General features: G+C 28.7%; 1 protein-coding gene across 2 annotated transcripts; it reads right to left on the minus strand.

Annotated features, from left to right (window-relative positions):
* Positions 1 to 5,088: 5,088 nt before the first annotated feature.
* Positions 5,089 to 8,457, minus strand: LOC137829574 (putative adenylate kinase 1, chloroplastic). 2 transcript variants are annotated; one of them, XM_068636404.2, is made up of 4 exons: positions 8,021 to 8,457; positions 6,450 to 6,590; positions 5,771 to 6,043; positions 5,089 to 5,548 (listed from the first exon to the last, which is right to left on the minus strand). In XM_068636404.2, the coding sequence occupies exons 1-4, from the start codon at positions 8,321 to 8,323 to the stop codon at positions 5,405 to 5,407; spliced, it is 861 nt and encodes a 286-aa protein (XP_068492505.1). In that variant the 5' UTR covers positions 8,324 to 8,457; the 3' UTR covers positions 5,089 to 5,404. The 2 variants fall into 2 exon arrangements, with proteins under 2 accessions (XP_068492505.1, XP_068492504.1); XM_068636403.2 differs by having other exon boundaries at positions 6,432 to 6,590; positions 8,021 to 8,443.
* Positions 8,458 to 21,903: the final 13,446 nt, after the last annotated feature.

A 21,903-nucleotide genomic window follows, 5' to 3' on the forward strand; every position in this document is an offset into this window, starting at 1 on the left:
TTTTAATCAAACGTGTATTGCTTTCATACACAACTTCTTATTCCTCACACTTGCATTGTGTTCTTGTTGTGCTATTCTTCCTTCCAATTGAACTGTCATCTTGTTTTGCTCTTCTTCAGTTTTTTTTTTTTTTTTTCTGTTTTCTTTATATTCTGTTTGGATGTTTAGGGTTTTTGAAATTTAATTTGTTTAAATTATTTAAATAGTTATTTATGTTAATAAGTTGTAATTTTAGATGTGAATTTTATTTGAAATTTAATAATTATATTACTAAATTAATTATCTCTTTTTAAGTTGTTTATCTAATTTATTATTATATTTTTGATGATTTTTTTTATGAAATATAAGTTCTTATTTTATTTGACATTAATTTAAATTACAGATGTGAATATGTTTTTTTAAAAAATATTATTATTAATAAAAATGATTTTTAACTTTTTTATGAAAATTAATTATATAGATAATTTTTAAAATAGAAATATTAAGATAGTAATAGAATTTATATGATTATTTAAATTGTTTTAATTGAATTCATAAATTAAATATATTTATTATTGAAGAATCCACTTAAATGACTTTGTAGACTGTCATATAAAATTTATTTCAAACGTCTCTTGTAATCAAATTTAAAAATTATTCTGTTTATATTTTATAATGGTTACTAATATTATTCTTTTATTATCACTTTTTTATTATTATTATTTAGGATATAGAATTTGGGGTTTATAAGCATTTGATTAATAAATTTTATTTTTAAGATAAAATATAAGTTTATCTTAAATTTAAGAAACTAAAAGCACATTTAACCTAGTATTTTTATTTATCTCTTTTCATAATTCTTTTCTATTTCTTTTAAAATTTACATATTATTTTTTATTTTATTTTTATTTGTTGATAAAATAAACTTTATTTTTTATTTGCTTTATTCTATTTTTCTGTATCAAGCAGATCTTAAGAGGAAAATAATGGATCTTATTAATACAATTTTTATTATAAGGTTTTTAAATAAAAGTTTTAATTTTTTTTTATTTAGATACATCAGTTAAATAGTCTCATAATATTATTTCACAAAACGAGTAAGATGTTATTAAAAATTTTGAAATATGAAATATGAGACATGAACATAAAAAAAAAATTTCACGTTTTAAAATTATACAGGTTATACGAACCAACTCGCATTCATCCTACACTTAACTTTCACTTACTTACTGCTAATTATGTGAGACAAACCAAAAGGGACGAACCGCATCCCTTTTCTTAAGGGTCCGGACCCGTCAGACTTTACCACCTAACCTTATCTATATAAGATAGCTAAATAATGAAAGGACAAAAAGTATTACAAGTTGGATGGTCCCGGTCAAATTAAACTAATAAATAATTAAGAAAACCTCACTGTCACTATGCACTATATATAGTTAAATAATACGAATTATTTGCACACCACTAATCAAACCAGACTCAGAAAATATATATAATAAAGAAAAGAAACAGACAAAAAAAGGCGAAGGAACAGTTGGTATTAAAAAAATATAGTTGAAAATATTTTTTTACTAAAATAGAGTAATTTGATAAGTTAATTATCAACATAGTTAAAATTTTAAAGTATTATTATGTTAAGTAGTCAGAGTAGAGTGATACAAATTTAATGTAATTAAAATTTAAATGAAATTATGTGACATTAATACGGTTTTATTATTATTCGAGATTTTATTATATTGAAGTATTACTAAGTTGACAAGACATACCTGTTTTAAAAAATTATTACATAAAAGAATTATGACAAAGTGATACAACGTTAATATATTTATTTGAATTAAAATTATATTAGTGTAATTAAATTTTAACTAAAATTATATTAAGTTGACACTATTTATTAATTTTAATAATTTTTAAAAAATTATTTTAATAATTAACTTATACAATTATTTAATTTATTAAAACACTAATTATAAAAATTTAATTTGCATTAAAAGAAATTTAGAGAAAACAAAACACAAATGTCTCTGTTGTCGAGGTTGTAAGCAGTTAAAAAAAATGGCATATAAATGTATTTTTATCAATTGAATATTTGTTATAGACAAATATTATTCAAGAAATAATAATAGAATCAACTAGACAAAGTTTTATAGCTTCTTAAATAGAGATGTCATTCAAAATAAAGTTTATTTGAGAAAAATATATACACAGAGATAAGAAAATGCATAATAATAATAATAATAATAATAATAATAATAATAATAATAATATTATGTCTAAGGTATCTAACCTCCAAAATCATTAATAAAGTTCATATTTTATGCTCAAATTTTAAGAATATCACCATTATAGAGTAAATAAATACCATAAATTTATAAAAAAAAACTATTTTTTAAATAAATAAAAATGTTAATTTAAAAATAATTTTTTTTTTACATTTCGTAATTAAAAAAATTTCTTAAATTTTCGTGGTAATGGACCATACACATTTTTAACTGGAAAGCTAAATAATAATAAAACATTTATCGTAAAAAAAGAAACTAATGCTACCTTCTAGTCATCTAAAGAGTCTAAAGAGTAAAGTTTTTGAGCTGTAAAGTTTGATATGTCACATGAGATTAAAATAAAAAGGAAAATTCCTAAATAATAGTTATTAATCTCTAGTTAGTATCTAATAAAATATTGATTATAATATCATTATATTTACACCAAAAATATGTTTATTTTGTAATTGAATATTCAATCGCAAAATTATGCCGTCAATTAGCCTCTCTCAATTACTTGGCAATCAATACAATGATTGTTCTAATAAAATTAATTAACACAAAAATTAAAGTCTTTTTTAGTTCATTATTATGTATTGCTAAGACTGATTAAGATAGAGAAAAAAAATATACAATAAACAACTTTTTTATTCTAAATATTGGTACCAATATTATTAATATTTGTATATTTTGTACAATTTTCCAGTTTAACTTACACTTTGTTTGAATACTTTAGAAATTAATCAATATAGGAAAAATGTTGGAATTTTTTTTAAAATATTGTAAATAAGACTTTGCAAATTAATTAGTAAACCAGAGTTACATAATAAGAATAAAAAATGAATTTTTAAACCAACAAATTACATAATAAGAATAAAAGAATTAATTTAAGCCAAAAAAATTAATTGAATTATAATTTCTTACAATTTTCACAACTAATTTTTAAAGAGTAATGTATTATGACTATTTTATCAGTTTTTTAGATACTCAATCAAACTAGTGTTGATTTAAACTGATCCTAACATTTTAATTATTTTAAATTTTTTATTTCAATTAAAATAAAGTTAAGTCTAATTAAATAATAATTTGATATTATTCATTTTAATTTTGTTCCTATGTAAAATAAATATTAACAACATAAATTAAAGTTTTATAGAAGTTTTAAGAAAATTATATTTTCTTCTCAAAAATAAAATTTATTAATCAAGTGGTCAAAATTAAAAAAAAAATAAATAAAAAATAGCAATAAATTTTGGAAGCTTTTAATTTTATTTTTAGTGAACCAAACAATTAACTTTATTTCTATCACCAGTAATTTTCTCCTAAGATTGTTATCTCACGAAACAAACAACTTGGTAACACTGTGGTGTTGAAAGCGTCCTTGCGGATCCACGAGTTTCATGAAACCTAAGTGCTCATTATGGTTTTGGGCTAATGAAAGAGCCCTGCTTCTTCTCTTCAACTTCCATACATATATATTCGATATGATCATATAAGAAAATATTTAACTTTATTTTTCACTCTTATGGAAACCCTATCACGTTATTGACTTCCATCAATTTATTGTTGGAGAGGAAGAGAAGAGGGGATGTGCAATGATTTGTTCCATTAATTTCATCACAAATAAATTAATGGTCCACAACTGTCCCATGAAAAGAGGGGATGTGCTTATTTCTAATACACAGAAATATAAATAAAAGGCTTAATTAGTTTTTAAATATTTTTAATTAAATTATTACTCAGAACTTTTATGTTTAACTCTATATTATTTATTTTTTCTGTTTTCTAGATCACATGATTGATATTTTTGCCTTGCTTACTTGTTGTATTGAAAAAAATTTATAATTAATATATAAAATAATAAAAATCATTTATTGTTTTTTTAAACATAGGTGACGGTTTCTTAATTGTTATAAATAATGACTGAAAATCATTGAATTTTGTCCAACATATTTTTAATGTAAATAAAAATAATAAAAATCACATTGACCTAATATTACTTTATATTAATTATAAAATCTCACATACACTTCTTAATACGTGGATATAAGTAAGTAGGAATATGGACAAAATAACAATCACATCACTCATTAAAAAAAATAGCAAGGGCTCAGATGAAAAATATAACAATTTCGAGTATTCAATAATTCACTTTTTTTAAATAAGAACTCAAAAAAAAATTATAACAGATTTAAAACTTAATTAAGCTTAAATAAAAAAACAGAAATACTGAAGGAATCAAAGTAAGAAACCTATTTATTCACTTTTTTAAATAGGATTGAAAGAATTTCTATATGAAACCCATAAGAAATTATCCTCCCCGCATTGGCATGAAATAGGAGAATATGTTTCTTTTTGTTCTAAATCTTTAAAAAAATAAAGATGATTTAAAAAAAAGGTAAATAACTTTATACTAAAGAGAAATAATCTTTTAGTTGCTAAAAAAATCAGCACTTTCTTGTATTTCTATCCATATAAACAACATATATTTTTTCTATTTCATTCTTCTTATTTATTTCCTGTCCTTTCAACTTAGCAAACAAATTATCCGAGAAAGGCTTTCCACCTTAGTTTCTCGGTGGTGCTAAACAAACAGGCGTAGAGAATTCTTGAAGGAATATAAAACTCCTACACGATAAAAAGATAAATTGGCCAACAAAAAATGGAGAACTTTAGTTCTATTGATTTAAACAAGAAAACTTTGTTAAAGCAACAAGCATATTCAAAGAAAGGAGTCATTGATGAGTATTGTGAAATGAAAAGACTTACTGAAATAACATGGAAGATCATGAAAGGTTTACCTGGAAGTTACTCCAATAAAGGCCTTCCCAAACTCTCGAGCATGTGATGATGCAAAACAACAACTTCATTCACATTTAACTTACAATAATACATTGACCAACTATCTACATAGCAATGCTGAGATATATTCACTTTTCACAATAACATTATATGCTGGGGAACTCCTCCCATATAACCAAATTAAAACGAAAAAATACTATCAGTTTTATCAGATTACAGCATTTCAAATATCATTATTGGTCCAAAATAATACTAACAGAGAAGTTCCCTTTCTTTGGTTCTCTGTCCTGCAAAATTGCCAAGCATGCAATATATGCACGCAAAGAATGAAATACTTACTGCTATGATACATTATTATATCTCTATGCTGCAGCAGATCGCTTGTCCTCGTAATCATCAAGATTAAGGGCATGCAGCAACTTAGGCCAAGATTCTGGGATTCCCCCTGGCAGGTTAAACTCCAATAATTTTCCTCTGTTGCGGTAAAAATCCTCCACGGGCTGAGTCTGCAATCATGTCAATCTTTAAATTTATGGAAAGGGAAGCCAAAAATCATTCACAACAATGTAACTATAAGTAACGGGGAATTGGAAACATCAACTTCAACAAATTTGCCAAGATATTTTATAAAAACCTCATTATAAAGATAAATATACAACAAATAAGAAGCCACTCAAGCAGCCATTCTTCTTGAAGTCCACACATAATGATAATATAATGTGCAATACCATTTCACGGTATATTCGAAGCCTTTCTTTGACTACTGCTTCAGTATCATCTGATCGAGTAATGAGCTTAGAAATGCAATTCGCAGGAGGAAGAAGTGGAGCCATAACAATTCCCGGGGTCCCATTCTCAGCCTTAATGTCAATGGAAGCAACATTAAAATTACCACCACACTCTTTGCAAATTCTCCTACCAAGGCATTTCTCAAGCAGAACATCTTCTCTGAGCTTCAGATTGATTACCAAGTCAATGTCAGTTACCCCTTCCAATATTTTCTGCACCGAAAAAACATAAGCTAAAGTTTGAGTATTCTATAATTTAAAGTTTTATACTGCTTCAATGAACAGGAAGGACACACAACAGAACTGTTGCAACTTAAACACATATGCGGGGTGAAGAGGCAGATGCCGAGAGAATTAATGCTGCTTGTATGAGGGGGAAGTAGAAGCTGATTAGGTGCGAAAATAAAACTATAAAAAAGAAAGTAGATAAGGTAAATTGCCTTATGAAATCATCAAATTTATCCATACAAAAAAAAAATCTTCACTTACTTTTCATTAAAAATTACATTTTCAGATATCAAAATCGTCTATCAATATTTATGTTCTTTGTATTCATGCAAAGGAAAATGAGGGTTAGTACCTATAATGAAATACACTTTACCAAAGTGAAGAAACTCACTGCTTGCTTTATTGTTCGAGGAAAACCATCAAGAATAAATCCCAAATCGTCTTTACCTTCCTCAGCACCAAGTCTCTTTGACAATAAACTTATTATAATTTCATCTGACACCAATTGACCTTGTTTTACAATTTCTGATAGCTGTAAGGAAACCAAGAAGAATTACAAATAAAAATGCATAAGAGATGATCCGATGGACATAAAATAAACATTCTAACCCAACAAAGAGACAACAATTAGGCTACAACATATGAAATTGAAATACCATATCGATGTATTAATCAAAGCACATTTATTTTCCGTCAACTGAACTTTAAGTAAAGAGTAGTAAAACATCCAATACCTTTTTTTAAAACGAAAAAATCCAATACCTAAAGCACTTAAAAATGGAAAAATGAAAATCGAGACATCATTTCACTTATTTGGTTCAATAAAAATTAGAAAAATCAATGTTCCAAAGTTAAATACTTACTAGCTTGGTGGACAGGTAGATTTTCCTTATTACCAATAAATAAATTACGCATGCAATTAATGTTACAAGATTATGCTCTACTGTTAATAAATAGAATACCAGAATATTTATAACTAAATAAGAATAAGGAGTTAACAGCAAACAGACAACGAGACCATTCCGTAAGTTGTTAGTCTTGCAATAAAAAGTACAGATATAATGAAAGAGAAAGATAAAATCAATACAAAAAGAGGGGAATGCCAAACCAAACTGTTTGAGATGCATCAGAAGCATGCATCTCCAACCACAGGTTTAAATTAGAATAAGATACGCAAAGTCAATTGACACAAACCAAAACATCTATCTTGTGAGTGACAGTGTTCCGATTTCCAGTGAAATGAAAAACCAAAGAATAATAACTATTACCATGTCCAAGTTTCCCTCACGCAACACCATATTGGAAGAAATTTCTACTCAGTTACACAGACTTGGATGCCACACCCAGAAACGAGACTATACCCAACCGACCTTGAGCCATGGGGCTGACAATACAGACAACTCAGTAAACGTTTTCCTCAATATTTTAAAAGCTTGTTACTTCAGTTTTATTTTATTTTATAATTTTTTAAAGAACCCCCTCTTCTTCCCACCTCTACATAGGACAATCTAGTTAAGCATAATTTAATTGTATAACTCCTATGCATGGAACTGGAGTCCAAAAGTCTGTTTGCAAAATGACAAAAAAAAAAAGACTAACAAAGCAAGCAGTTCCTAAGCAAAGTGGAACAACAATATTAATGAAGCTGTCCAAGTCCAACTACCACCAACAAGATCAAAACCTGCAAGTTCAATAAGATTTAAAACTTCTATGCACCATCACAACAACAAAAAACTTGTAATTCTTACTTTATAAGAAATCATTATTAATATGACTTTTAGGTTAGTTGACTTTTAAGATAATCATCATAACATAACAGTTCATTAATATGCTTCATTTTCTTTAAGCGCCGCGCCGTACAAATAATTTTTTCAATAACCTTGACGAAATCCGCGTTAAAAAGATCACGAAGCCGAACAATAAACTAGATAATTCAAAACAGAGGAGGAGGAAGATGAAAACCTGGGAAGAGAGGGGGCCAGAGGAGGCGAGTTCGTCGCGAACGAGATCGCCGGTGGCGATGTGCGGGACGTCGAGGAGGTTGGAGAGGCGACTGGCGTAGGTACCTTTTCCGACGCCGGGACATCCGAGGAACACCCACTGCACGCACCTCTTGCTCAGTATGTCGCTCCGCGGACCCCGGCGGAAGGAGGCGGCGGCGGCGTGCGGTGGCGCGTTGACTTGGGAGGAAGAGAAGGTTCGCGTGGGCAGAGGAGGGACGAAGAAGGAGCGCTTGGCGAGGCGGAGGCGGGTTATGGCCGCCATGGGATTTGCAGAAGCGAATGAGTTATGAAAGAGACGGTGAGTGATTGATGATCAATTCAATTGATTCATCTGTTAACTAATTCTTCGCTTTTCTCGATTTATTTATACCGTATTTGCTTCTAAGTTTTTTTTCCTAATGTGTTACATTTTCTACAGATATATAATTAAAAATAAAAATAAATAAAGCACGTGGATAAATTTATAAATGTTGAAGGCGAACCGTGCGTTTAATATTCCAAACGTGGACAATCATTTACCTTACGCATTTGGTCGTCAAAATGAGTAGCATTTACTTTGCACTTTTTAAATAATTGTCAAAATTAAAAATGGAAAAAAATAGTTATGATTGACAGTAACTTTGTTTTTTGAAATAATAAGAAATATTTACAAGAAAAAAAGGTGAAACAAAGACTCCTAATATCTTTTTATTTTAATAAATTATTTTTCAGACAAATATTTTTAAAAGTTTTTAGCGGTCTCCCCAGTCAACTAGTTGTTTCCAAAATACACGCGAAAAATGAATTTAAAAACAAAACACATTTAATAAAAGGGTAAATTCTCAATCTACACCATTTACACTTTTATTTCCCTAACTATCACCCTTTTGTTTTTATTTCCCTATCTAGCACTTTTTTGTTTTTATTTCCCTATCTAACACCTTTTTATTTTTTATTTTCCTATCTAACACCATTTCAAAAATAAATTAAAAAATAATAAATTAATTTTTTTTATAATTTTAATTCTGAATGCATTAAAAAATAAATATTTTTAATGTTTATGTTGGAGATCCCACATCGACTAGAGATTAGAGTCTTTCATTGTATATAAGTGGATGCAAACCTCAACCTCATGAATCGGTTTTATGGGGTTGAGTTAGGCTTAAAGTCCACTTTTCCATAATATGGTATCAGAGCCATTTGATGTGGATCTCCAACAGTTTAAAATAGTTAGAAATATAATTAATGAATAAAGAAATGTGTTTTTACAAAATAAAAATAAAAAAGTAATAAATTTAAAATGTTTAATTTAAAAATTATTTTTTTAAGAATGAATAAAATAAAAAATTAAACTCTATAACAACATAAAAGTTGAATATATAAACATAAATTAGTATTTATTTTTATTATTATTGATGATGTAATTATGTTAATTTCAAGTAAAAAATACAGGACATAATTATAAAAAAAACAAAGTTAAATAAGGAATGATATGGATAAAAGAACAACATGATCGAAAAAAAAAATGTTCATATTGTCAAACACCAAGACACACATAAACAATATGTCCCAACATTACGGGATTGTGCATTTCTCGTCATTAATTATGTTTCATTTCGCACAAACTATTTAATGTACCATTGAAGAAAATATTAAATGAATTATCATCTTTCATTTATTTTCATTTTTATGATCAACATATACTTATTTAGTATCGCCTTATATCTCTTATATTTATCTTATTTAGATTTATTTTTATATATTTTATCTTTATCTTAATTTGTTTTGCCTTTATTTTATATCTTTTATGTTTTTAGTTATTATTTTTTTTCTACCATTATTTTTTTTTTATTGTTGTTGTTTTTATTTTCTAGACTTATTTTCTTTTTTCATTTTTTGCTTCTCATTTTTAAGCATTAAGTGTAACATTTGCATTAGTTTATTTTTTAGGATTTTACATTTAGGATAGACACTTCAATATTACTTGTGTATCCACTATTAATTAATACTAATTGACTTTGTTTTTTTTGTAATTATGTCATGTATTTTTTACTTGAAATTAACATGATTACATCATCAATAATAATAAAAATAAATAGTAATTTATGTTTATAGATTCAACTTTTATATTGTTGTAGGGTTTAATTTTTTATTTTCTTCATTCTTAAAAAAATAATTTTAAACTAAACATTTTATTTTATTTTATAAAAACTCATTTATTTATTCATTAATTATATTTCTAACTATTTTAAACATTAAAAATATTTATTTTTTAATGCATTCAAAATTAAAACTATCAAAAAATAAATAAATTATTATTTATTTATTTATTTTTGAAATGGTGCTAGATAGGGAAATAAAAAAATAAAATGGTGGTAGATAGAGAAATAAAAACAAAAGGGTGCTAGATAGGGAAATAAAAACAAAAGGATGCTAGTTAGGGAAATAAAAGTCTAAATGGTGCTAGATAGGGAATTTACCCTTAATAAAATTGGATCTGAAATTATTTTTAGATTAATTTAGAAAAAATAGTGATTTTGTTCTAAATTAAAAAACATGAATATACTTGATAATGATATTTTTTATTGTTTGTATAATTCTTAATGGTATTATCTTCGTATATCATTTTATCATGCCTACTTTCTCTTTTTTGTCAATGCCATCACCATTGTATAAATATATTTAGATATTATATTTTATATGATATAATTTTTTTAGACTTAATTATTTTAAAACTAACAATTAGAAAATGCATTCTTTTAAAACTAAGTAAACAAATTTGAAAACACATTTTAAAACTAAAAATAAGAAAAATCATATTTTCTAAAAGCTCTAAATCTTAAATAACCATTATGTAGAAAAGGGAAATAAGTTAAAATTTGTATTTTACATATTTATTCTTGATGTACTGATATTAATGACTGAGTGTTTCAAGGTGATGTGGCTAAATACATTATTATGACGTGTTAAGAAGTCAACAAATAATCATATATATGACGTAAATAGTTTAATTAGGGGTATGAAAGAGGTTAATGTATTAACTCACGTTACAATTATATAAATATGTACTTCACTCAAAATAAATGTACACATTGAACAATATTTATTACTCTAAATTCTAACTTATTACAGATATCTCGCCCTCACTATTAAAACTAAACCATGCACAACATTGGTGACTATTCATATAACAACACTTAGTTTTTTCAACTTTTTGGAAGATACCACTGAAAACTTGTGAATGGACTGTGAACATACTACTATGTTAAGGAAGGAGAAATCTGGTTATTGTATCTATCTGGGTATCAAAGAAATAAACTCATAAATGGTATTACTTTCATGCATATTCACTAAAAAAAAATCAGTATTAGCTACGAATTTTTATGCATGAACCTGAATCTATAGGTAAATTCAATATTACTTATGGATACTACCCATAGATATTACCTACGAATTTGAATCCATAAGTAAATTTATCATTACCTACGAATATTACTCGCAAATATAAATTCATAGGTAAATTCAGCATTGCCTACAGATTATTATCCACGGATCTCTATCCGTAGGTAAATTTTACATTATCTACAAATGTTACCTACGAATCTATATTCAAAAATAAATTCAATATTATTATTAAAATAAATATTTTTAATAACAATATTAATAATAATAAAATATAAATAAACTTAATAATTTTAATAATATAAATAATATTAATCATAATAGTTATATACATAATATTAAAAATACTATTATAATATGAATAATTATAAAATCATAATTAATATTCATAAATATTATTAATAATATTAAAAATGATAATATTAATTATAATAATATTTTAATAAAAATATTAATATTATTAATATTATTTATAATATTTAATATTACTAATACTAAGAATAATAGTACTAATAGTGCTATTAGAGTACTATTTACCATTAATACTATTAATAGTATTATTCTATTACTACTAATAGTAGTACTATTAAGACTAATAATAAATAGTATTAATAATACTAATAATAAATATTATTAATATTAGTATTATTAGTAGTAATAGTAGTATTTTTATTAGTACTAATAGTAGTATTAATTGTAGTACTAATAGTAGTATTACTATTAGTACTAATACTAATAATATTATTAAATCTTATAAATATTATTAATAATATATTGATTGACCTGACCTATGAGATGGTCAAAGGTCAAGATCACCATGATTTATAGGATTATTATTATAGATCCTGATAACTTTTTATGGCAAATGCACTGTGTTTGTCAAAAGTAGTAATTGTTCCTAAGAACGGATATCGATTCCACAGGGAGCAATTAACTTATCAAGTACAATATTCGCTAAATATAAAACAGAAAAATAAAAAGTTGGTTTGAAAATTGTTATAATGGCAAGAATTAACAAGAAAACAATTCAAAAAGTAATTGCTTCAATTGAAAAATAGGGATTAGGTTTCATCTCTCTTACTCTCATGTATTTTGGTTAGCATGTCAATATTAAGTTCTTTGATTGAAATTGATGGTCGTAGAAAATTCATTTATATCGATCTCTCGCATATAAAATCTCTAAGAATGTTTTCTAAATATCGATCTCTCGCATATTTATAAAAACAACTTAGAATCACACTCAGATGTTAATGACAATTAACATTTCAAGTTTATCTCTAACACTCAAATATGTTGAGTATTACTGTTTAGGTCTGAACCTTAAAAATACCTCTCGATCATATTTAAGATTCTCAATTTGTTACAAAAATTTAGAAGTAAAACAACAATACCAATAATCAATCAAGAACTGAATATTTTAATATATAAGATATCACCTCAATACATAAGAGTTTGAGGAGATTACTCATAATCCCAAAGGGTAGAGTTAGTCACGCATACTTCTAGCACATTCCATTCTTCTAATTGGGTTACAATTCACTTAGTGATGTTTTTCTCTCAATCTTGCACACTAGGTTTGTGCCTCTAGCCTCCCATTTAACCTAATTTGTTAAGGTCAGGTGACTTCATGCGTCGCGCGTATGAGCTTAATGATAAAAATATAAAAATAGCCCAATTAATCTAACGCATTCTCGCTGCTGAGTTGGATTTTTTTTCTCTCTTTTGTGTGTTTTCAGCTTTCTCCTTTTATCATATATTTGTCCTTTATTTCACCAGACCCATCTACCGACTTCAAAAACATTGGTCCACTCTCACTGATAGCCATAAAATTTATAAGTGGTCTTTTTTTAGGATCACTCCACCCATCACTGACAATTGTTACACCTTTTTGATTCCATGAGTTTGTTATAGGTTGCAGAAGGTTTTCTACATGACTTCTTTCCTTTGAAAGTAAAAGACCTCTCAGTTTATTATATGTTGGTGGTACATACCCACTAAGATTATAAGTATTAGCTGCATAAGAAAATGCACTCCAATAATAAGGACTTCTTGCTAAATGAAATGGTAGTCTTGAAGAATAAAACATCATCGCAACTTCACAATCAAGAGTACTCTTTGCTTGAATATTGAAAGCAGCTTTTAAAGAACCTTTGAATTTTGGGCTAAGATCATTGTTTTTCTGATTTCCTTCATCAGATACATGTGGTAGAGGAACATTTTTCTTTTTTGAAGATTCTGTTTTCAATGATGCTTCATTGACTAATTTTTTGAACTCAACAAGTTTTGACGAGGTCACATTCAGACAAATTCTAACTTCTCCCCTGTAATTTTTAACAAATGAGCTCTTACTCGAGTGTAAGATCCATTGAATGAAAAATCACACAAGCTACACTTGATCATATTATTTCCACCACCAAGAGTTTTTCTTAAATTTGAAACATATCTCCACAAAGGTTTTGTTTCATCTTCTTGTTTGATGGTTTGATTGGATATATTATTCATCTTAATTTCCTATAACAAAATAAATTAAATATAAAAGATTTATTTAAATAAAGAAATCTCAAATAAATTCATTTAATAAAAATCAAATTATAAATATAAAAAATAAAATATGTGAGAAATCAAATCGGCATTGTATTTTATGTAAATATTTGAAAGAGAAAGTGACTACTTTATTACAAAACAAAAAGCATATGTACGTTCCTTTGTGACCGAGTGAAAAATATGCATTTAATACCAAAGAAAGAACTTACAGTTCCAATGTGTAGTGGGAAGGGAAACATTGGGCAATGAATAATAATAAATTAAGAAGAACACGCACTAGGTTTACCTCTCTGAAGGTTTTATTCTTTCTTCTTCTTCTTCGTTCAACAATCCTCACTCACACCACAATGTTACGACTTCTTCTTCTTCTCCGTTCAACAATCCTTTCACCACACCAACTCAAATTTTAGTGGAGTAACTAATTTGTTCTTTATTTTTGTAATTTCTATATGATTTATAAAGTGTATTTTTCAGATTATAAATCTTTTTAAGGAAAAAATATATTATTTGTTGTTTATTTCTTCTTTTCTTTCTCTAAATTACAATGGATTTTTTACATATTTTTGTATAATTTTTTATTTAACTGATTCGTTTGAAATTTTGTTGGAGATTTTGTTTTAGATTTTGAGATTTTGTGATTTTGTTTGTTGTTTATTTCTATTTTCTTTCTCTAAATTTTAATGGATTTTTTTAAAGATTTTTGTATATTTTTTATTTAACTGATTCGTTTGAATTTTTGTTGGAGATTTTGTGATTTTGTTTTAAATTTTGAGATTTTGTGATTTTGTTTCAAATTTTTAGATTTTGTGATTTTGTTTCAGATTTTAAAATTTTGTGATTTCATTTGAGATTTTGTGGTGTTAAAAGAGTGGATAAGCCCTCTTTAGCGTGTCCAAGGAGTCCACAACGTCCTATGCGGCGTGTCCCTAAATAGGATCGTATCCGGCTCATAGAAAGGCGTCTGACGCGGTGTCGTGCACGCATTCGTCACGTGTCTGCGTCGGAGGTGTGTCGGAAGCGCGAAACGACACCAATTATGCCGTATCCGAGCTTCATAGATGGATAAATGTTCAACATTTCATGTTCCAATACAGAAAGGTGACAAATTTAGACTCATGCAATGTCCAAATAATGATTTGGAACGAAAACAAATGGAGAATATCCTTTATGCATCTGTTGTTGGGAGTTTAATGTATGCTCAAACTTGTACAAGACCAAATATTAGTTGCAGTTGGTATACTTGGTAGATACTAGAGTAATCCAGGATTGGATCATTGGAAAGATGCAAAGAAAGTTTTAAGATACTTACAAGGAACAAATGATCACATGCTTGCTTATAAAAGATCGAATCATCTTGAGGTGATTGGATATATAAATTCAAATTTTGCTGGTTGTGTGGATACACGAAAGTCTACATTCGGTTATGTGTATCTTTTAGCCGGAGGAGCGATTTCATGGAAAAGTTCGAAACAGTCAGTCATTGTTGCATCCACCATGGAGGCTGAATTTGTGACGTGCTTTGAGGCCACAGTTCAGGCTAATTGGTTGCGAAATTTTATTTCAGGACTTGGAATTGTTGACAGTATTGCCAAGTCGCTGAGAATTTATTGTGATAACTCCGCAACCGCCTTCTTTTCTAAAAATGACAAGTATTCCAAAGGTGCTAAACATATGTAATTGAAATACTTTGTCATTAAAGAAAAAGTTTAGAAACATAGAGTGTCAATAGAACATATTAGCATTGATCTTATGACTGTTGACCTTTTAACAAAAGAGTTACTGCCCAAAACGTTTATTGGTCATGTTGTAAATATGAACATTATGTCTACTAGTGAATGATGAATGTTGTTATTAATGTTTATTTGACACTCTAAGCTCATTGATAAATAAAAGTTTCTGAAATTTATGTTTTCTACTTTATGTATTTGCATGCAAATTATGTTGTGGAAAACAAATTATGTTGTTATTGATTAAAATGACATTATGTTTACCTATTATGGATTTTTCATTATAAAGTCATATTAAAAAGAAAGGATGATATAGTAGTACATTGAAGAGAATGTGTTGATTGAAATGACATGTAACCGCCATGACTCTTATTATTATTTCTATATCATTGATTGATGATAAAACCAAATTACGTAAGATCTTTAAATGCGCATTATGATTTATGTAATTATTAAATCATGAAAGTATTATAACTTATATGAGTCAAGTGGGAAAATGTAAGAAATTATGTAAATTATTTTCTATTATGTGACTCACATGACATGGAGTTTGGGCTTTGGGCCTGAATGTGATTTAATAATAATAATAGAATAAAAGACTCATTGGTTAACATGAGAAATATATATATGATTATACCTAATGAAAACCTACATCTGATGGAGATTGAGAAATAATAGTAATAGGGTTTTGTCTCTACAAATAAGAGTTGTCTCACTGCTAGATATTAAGAAAGTATGTGACAAGAACGAAATTGCCAAGAGATAGATTGGGATAAAAGGAGGTAAATAAACTGTTCACGTAGGATCTCTCATGGATCAAGGTAAGTTTCTATCTCTATTATAATTTATGTATGGAATGTGAGAATCATAGAATGATAAGATCTGTATGTGAACATTATTGTATGTGTTCAGTCATGCTTTAATTTACAATAACTTATCAAACAAACTATATTCACTTGTATTTGTTCAAGCAAAAACTTATTAAAAAAACATACACATAACACTTGTATTTGTAAGATGAATCACACAACAAACAATGCTTCAATCTATTTAGTTGGACTAAACTAAACATTTGTATCTCATATGATCTAATGCTTACAAAAGATTGTATTTTAACACTTGATTGTTTAAACACAAAATCAAAACCATAAAAAAAAACATGTTGAACTTATTTCTAATATTGTGTAATTATACTAGTAACTACGCTCTTTTATAAAAAAAAACCCTAAACTTTAAACATAATTTACAAAGAAAAAATATTTACACAATTTTCTATCTTATTATTGTTATTCTTATTAATAATGAGATAAATAATTGTAGATATTTTCTTTTATATTATCTATATAAAAGACTATATATAAATAGAAATGTGAATATGAAGAAAAGAGAATTTCAGTATTCATGAGCTCATGGAAACATTCTACCATGGATATTTATCCCTATTTATTTTTTAACATTTTTTTTGAGTTATAACAATGTTATGTAGTAGTAACATTTTTTTTCCTTTATGGTTACATGAAGAAGTAGACTTTAAGTATAACTCAACCTTATAAAAGAAATGTGAGATTTGCACTCACTTATATTCTGTGAGATCTTCAACACACTTCTCTAATGTTGAAACTGTCAACTTATGTGTTAAATTATATAAATTTATGGGTGGTATGGGTGACACGATAGACTTAAACTCTTTATAGACTCTAAATAACTTTAATATCATTTTAAGAAATAAACTTTAAGTTTAAATCAATCTTACAACACCGACTTATACGGTGAGTTTGGCCCCATTCACATTTTTTGGATCTTTAGTGGATATGCAATCTCCAACAAATTTAAAAGTAATTTTTTTTTTGTAAACACAATAAACATGAAAGAAAAAAATTAATAAATAAACATCTGCCCATAGTTTCCATTTTCACTTCAAAAGGTTTATAAATCCATCAATTAAATTTATTAATTGATAAGTAAAAGAGTATAAGGATTGGAGTGATGAAACGTGGATACTGAAGTTGTTTATTAAATATTTATGTAATAATAGCTTAAAATTTCTCAATAAATCCATCATATAACATTTTTTAAATTCTTAAAGAAAATAATTAAAGGATTGTTGTTTAAAAATACGACTATTATAAAATTCTTACTAGATGGGAAAATTATGCACGCACACATATATAATAACTTATGGCTCTTAGAAACACCATTGATGATGTTATTCTTCAAACACATCATTTCTTCTTATTGTATGTAAGTTTATATTTTTTGACATTTTTCTACCATTTTTAATTAATATATATATATATATATATATTTTATTTTATTTTTAAAATTATGTCCTTTAAGTTGTATATTGTACCGACCCGTCCCCGGACGTTGACCAAGGTCAAAGTCAAACATATGGTGGGGACCACTAAGGAGGAAAGTCAGCATGTTGACCGCTTTGGGCGTCGCCAGGTTTGGGCGTCTCCCATCCTAGAGGCACGACCCGTTATTCTAAAAGTATGTTTCGGCTCAGATGGTGACACCCTCCGATACCCACAGGTAGGGAAGACCGTGGAGGGGGCGTCCCAACAAGAGGCCACGGTACGGACGAGGAGGCCTCGGGCCCCGGTACCCCATAACAGTAGCAAGGAAAGAGAAAGGTGGCTTCAAGGCCATATTCCCAGTACCAGTAGGGAGTAACCTGACTCGTGAAGTACCCACACCACCTCTGGAGAATCCCTGGGATAGATACGACCCAGGAGAGGGCCACACCCAAGGGTAATCCATGTGCATGGTACGAGAAGAAGGCTGATACACTCCCAGGGCGAGTGACTAGAGGCTGGGGTGTAAGTGTTGATTTTGGCTTAATCCCAAGTCCCACATCGGTGGATTCATTGTTTGGGAAGGAGGTTTGAGGGTTATAAATTAAACTCTCCTCCTTCATTGTTAAATATCCCAATTTGTAATATCTTCTCCCATAATAATAAAAGTGAGCTGTTTTTGCTGTGCTCGGAGATTAGGCTAAATTGGCCAAACTCCGTTAACAATTTTCTGGTGTGTTTTTTCCTCTTTATCTCTTTTATTATTCCGCTTTATTTATTCAATATTATTTGTCGGGTAGCTCTGTTATGGTTCTATTTTAGTGGGAAAATTACCCGTTTTTCCCAACAAGTGGTATCAAGAGCCGAAGGTTCGCCTTGGGTTGTTTGAAATTATTTGTAATATTGAATATTATATTTTGAGTTTGTAATGGCAAATCAAGAAGAAGAAGCGAAGGATGTATCCAGAGTGTCGGGCTCCTCGTCATCATGGTCGAGGTTCCCGGTGTCCACTTTGAAATTGGCGGTGGAAATATTTGATGGCACTGGACTTTTTGGCATGTGGCAAGGAGAGGTCTTGGACTCTCTTTTTCAGCAGGGTCTTGATATTGCTATTGAAGGAGAGAAACCAAAAGAGGTAGAGGAGAAAGACTGGAGCATCATCAACCGGTTGGCATGCGGAACTATTCGATCCTGCCTGTCCAGAGAGCAGACGTATGCTGTAAAAAATGAGACTTCTGCACACAAACTGTGGAAGGCATTGGAGGACAAGTTTCTGAAGAAGAGTGGTCAGAACAAGCTCCTGATGAAGAAAAGGTTGTTCCGATTTGACTATCAACAAGGTACTACTATGAATACACACATCACTATGTTTAATCAATTAGTAGCATACCTGTTGAATTTAGATGTGAAGTTTGAGGATGAGGATTTGGCTTTGATGTTGTTATCATCTCTTCCTGATGAATTTGAACATTTGGAGACTACATTCCTTCACGGGAAGGAGAATGTGTCGTTAGATGCTGTTTGTTCTGCTTTATATATGATGAGAATCAAAAAGATGTTATCAATAGACAAAATGGACAAGGGCCAAAGCATTTAAAGTTCTTCTTATTAGTCTTTGCAAAAGATGAGGCCCAAGCCCAAGCCCAAGAAGGCCCAAGCCCAAGAAGCCCAAGTCCAAACAATGAGGGGCAAGGCCAAGCATTAAATAAAAGAGCATCATTTGAATGACTCTTGTAGGAGGTGTGGATATTAAATAAATAGGTGTGAATGTATTAGAGAGAGTCACTTTGTCCATGTGACTTAGTAGGGGGGTGTAGGTGTAGTTTTTAGGAGGTGTCATAGTAGAAAAAGGTCACACCTCCCATGTGACTTGTTTTTGGTGGGAATTTCAAATGAGTTTTATTTGAAAATTCCCACCTATTTTTCAGCACCTCTAGGCTATAAATAAAGGTGCTTAGCTTGTACAATTCAGATTGGAATTTTATAGTAGAGAGACTATACTCAATTTTGGAGAGAATTTGTGAGTTTTGTGTCTTCCTCTTCTTTGCCTTATCTTGTGAGCTATGGTGAGCTTCAAGTGGTGGCACTCCATCACTTATCTTGGTTCAAGGTTCCAAGTGGCGTGAATGGCTTCTTCCAATTCTCAAAATCCAGCAAGCATCTTATTCTATAAGTGTTCTTCTTCCCTTTTCTTCAATTTTCCATTCGGTAGTTTTGATTCCTAGAGTTTACTTCTTTTTCTACCGTTTATTTTTGTGTTTCCAGCATTGTGTTCTTAATTCTGTTTTGGTTCAGTAGCTATCATTTAAATTCTGTCCAGTTTTAATTCATGTTCTTCTTTCCTTTTGTTTTGATTCAATTTGACAATACATGGACTTCAATATGAGTCTTGGTTGGTGCTTAGTTTTGGTGAGTTCTTGAATTTAGAACATTGATCCAATTCTAAAGTAAAGTGTCTTTCAAATCCAGCTCAAGTTGTTCCTAAGAATGTCAAGAATCATGTGTTCTTCTAGTTACATTCACATCATGTGGTATCTAGAGTCTAGGCTTGTTTCTTGCTTAAATTTTGAGTTGTATTGCACTTTACTTTCAAGAGCTCTTTAATTCAAGTTGTTTACCATTCTGTTTTAGGATTTATTTTGAGTTTTTTTTTGCTGTTTTCTTTTGTTACACCATGTGTTTGTGAAAAGGATTCTAGCACTCATTGTTCATATGAGTATGGCTGCTCTTTTGGAATGACATTCTCCTTCCTAGAGTTGACCTTAAGCTTCCTTTCACTTGTGGTTATATCTTGTTATATGTCTTTTAATTTTGTAATCATGTCAAGTTTTGTCTTAGTCATGTTATTCCATAATTGTCATTACTTCTAGTAGTACTTTTATTGCTTTGATTGTTTCTTGCTTTGGTTTACTTTCTGTTTTTGAGTTTATTGCTTGAACCTTTGTGCATTTTCATTTTTAGATTTGAGTTCATGCTTGTATTTTCATTCTATACAAGTTCCTTTACACAATTTCCATTATGTCTTTGCTAGTTTATCATACTGTTTTTCATTCCTAAATAGGCTCCTCTGTTTTCTTACAAACGTGCTACTGTTTTCAATTTACTGCAATTAATTGGCTCATAGGAAATTTGTGAAAATTTGGATTTACATACTTCAAAGTGTTACAAAGGCATATAAAAAAGAATTACTCAAAAATTCCAAGTACACAAAAAATGATAAATAAAATACGAAAAGTGTACAATACTGCCGAAAAGAATACGGTAATTGGGCAGCAAATTTGAAAAATTTATTTCTCTCAATTGGCTTACTGTTTTTACCTCATTCCAGTGCCATTTTTGAGTTAAGACATTGAAGTTTCTGTGGTTAATTTTTCACATTCCAGTTCGCTTTCAATCGGTACAGTTAAATCTGTAAACATAGCACAGTTTGCTTTTAAAAAAAAAAAATTCCAGTAGCTGTTTTCTGTTTTCTTTAATCTACTCTAGCACTTTTCTTTAGGACTCTTTTTGTGTGCCTTATTTATTCATTGAGTTCCTTATTTTTCTTGATTGTCTTTCATTCATATTCTTTCTAGTTTGTCATACATTACTCTCTGTTTTTGGTTTAGCTTTTATTGTTTACACCTTTTTCTTGCTTGTCTTTTTGTTCTTCTTCAAAGTTGTGTGGAGACTTGTTCTTAAGTAAGTTAGTTTGCTGTAACATATTTCACTTGAAGCTACTCCATTTCACAAGCAAGGCTTGGTTGAGGACAGAATATTTTCTTGGAGTGGTTTGAGTGCTTTCTTGGACATTTTTCCAGCAACCTATATCTCACTGTTTTTAATTGTTTAACAAGTTTCTTTCACTGTTTTGTTTTCTGTTTTTGTGTATTTTCTGCTCATGGCTCATTTCT

This window comes from Phaseolus vulgaris, chromosome 7 (genome assembly GCF_051622355.1).
Source record: "Phaseolus vulgaris cultivar YP4 chromosome 7, ASM5162235v1, whole genome shotgun sequence".
Lineage (NCBI taxonomy): Eukaryota > Viridiplantae > Streptophyta > Magnoliopsida > Fabales > Fabaceae > Phaseolus > Phaseolus vulgaris.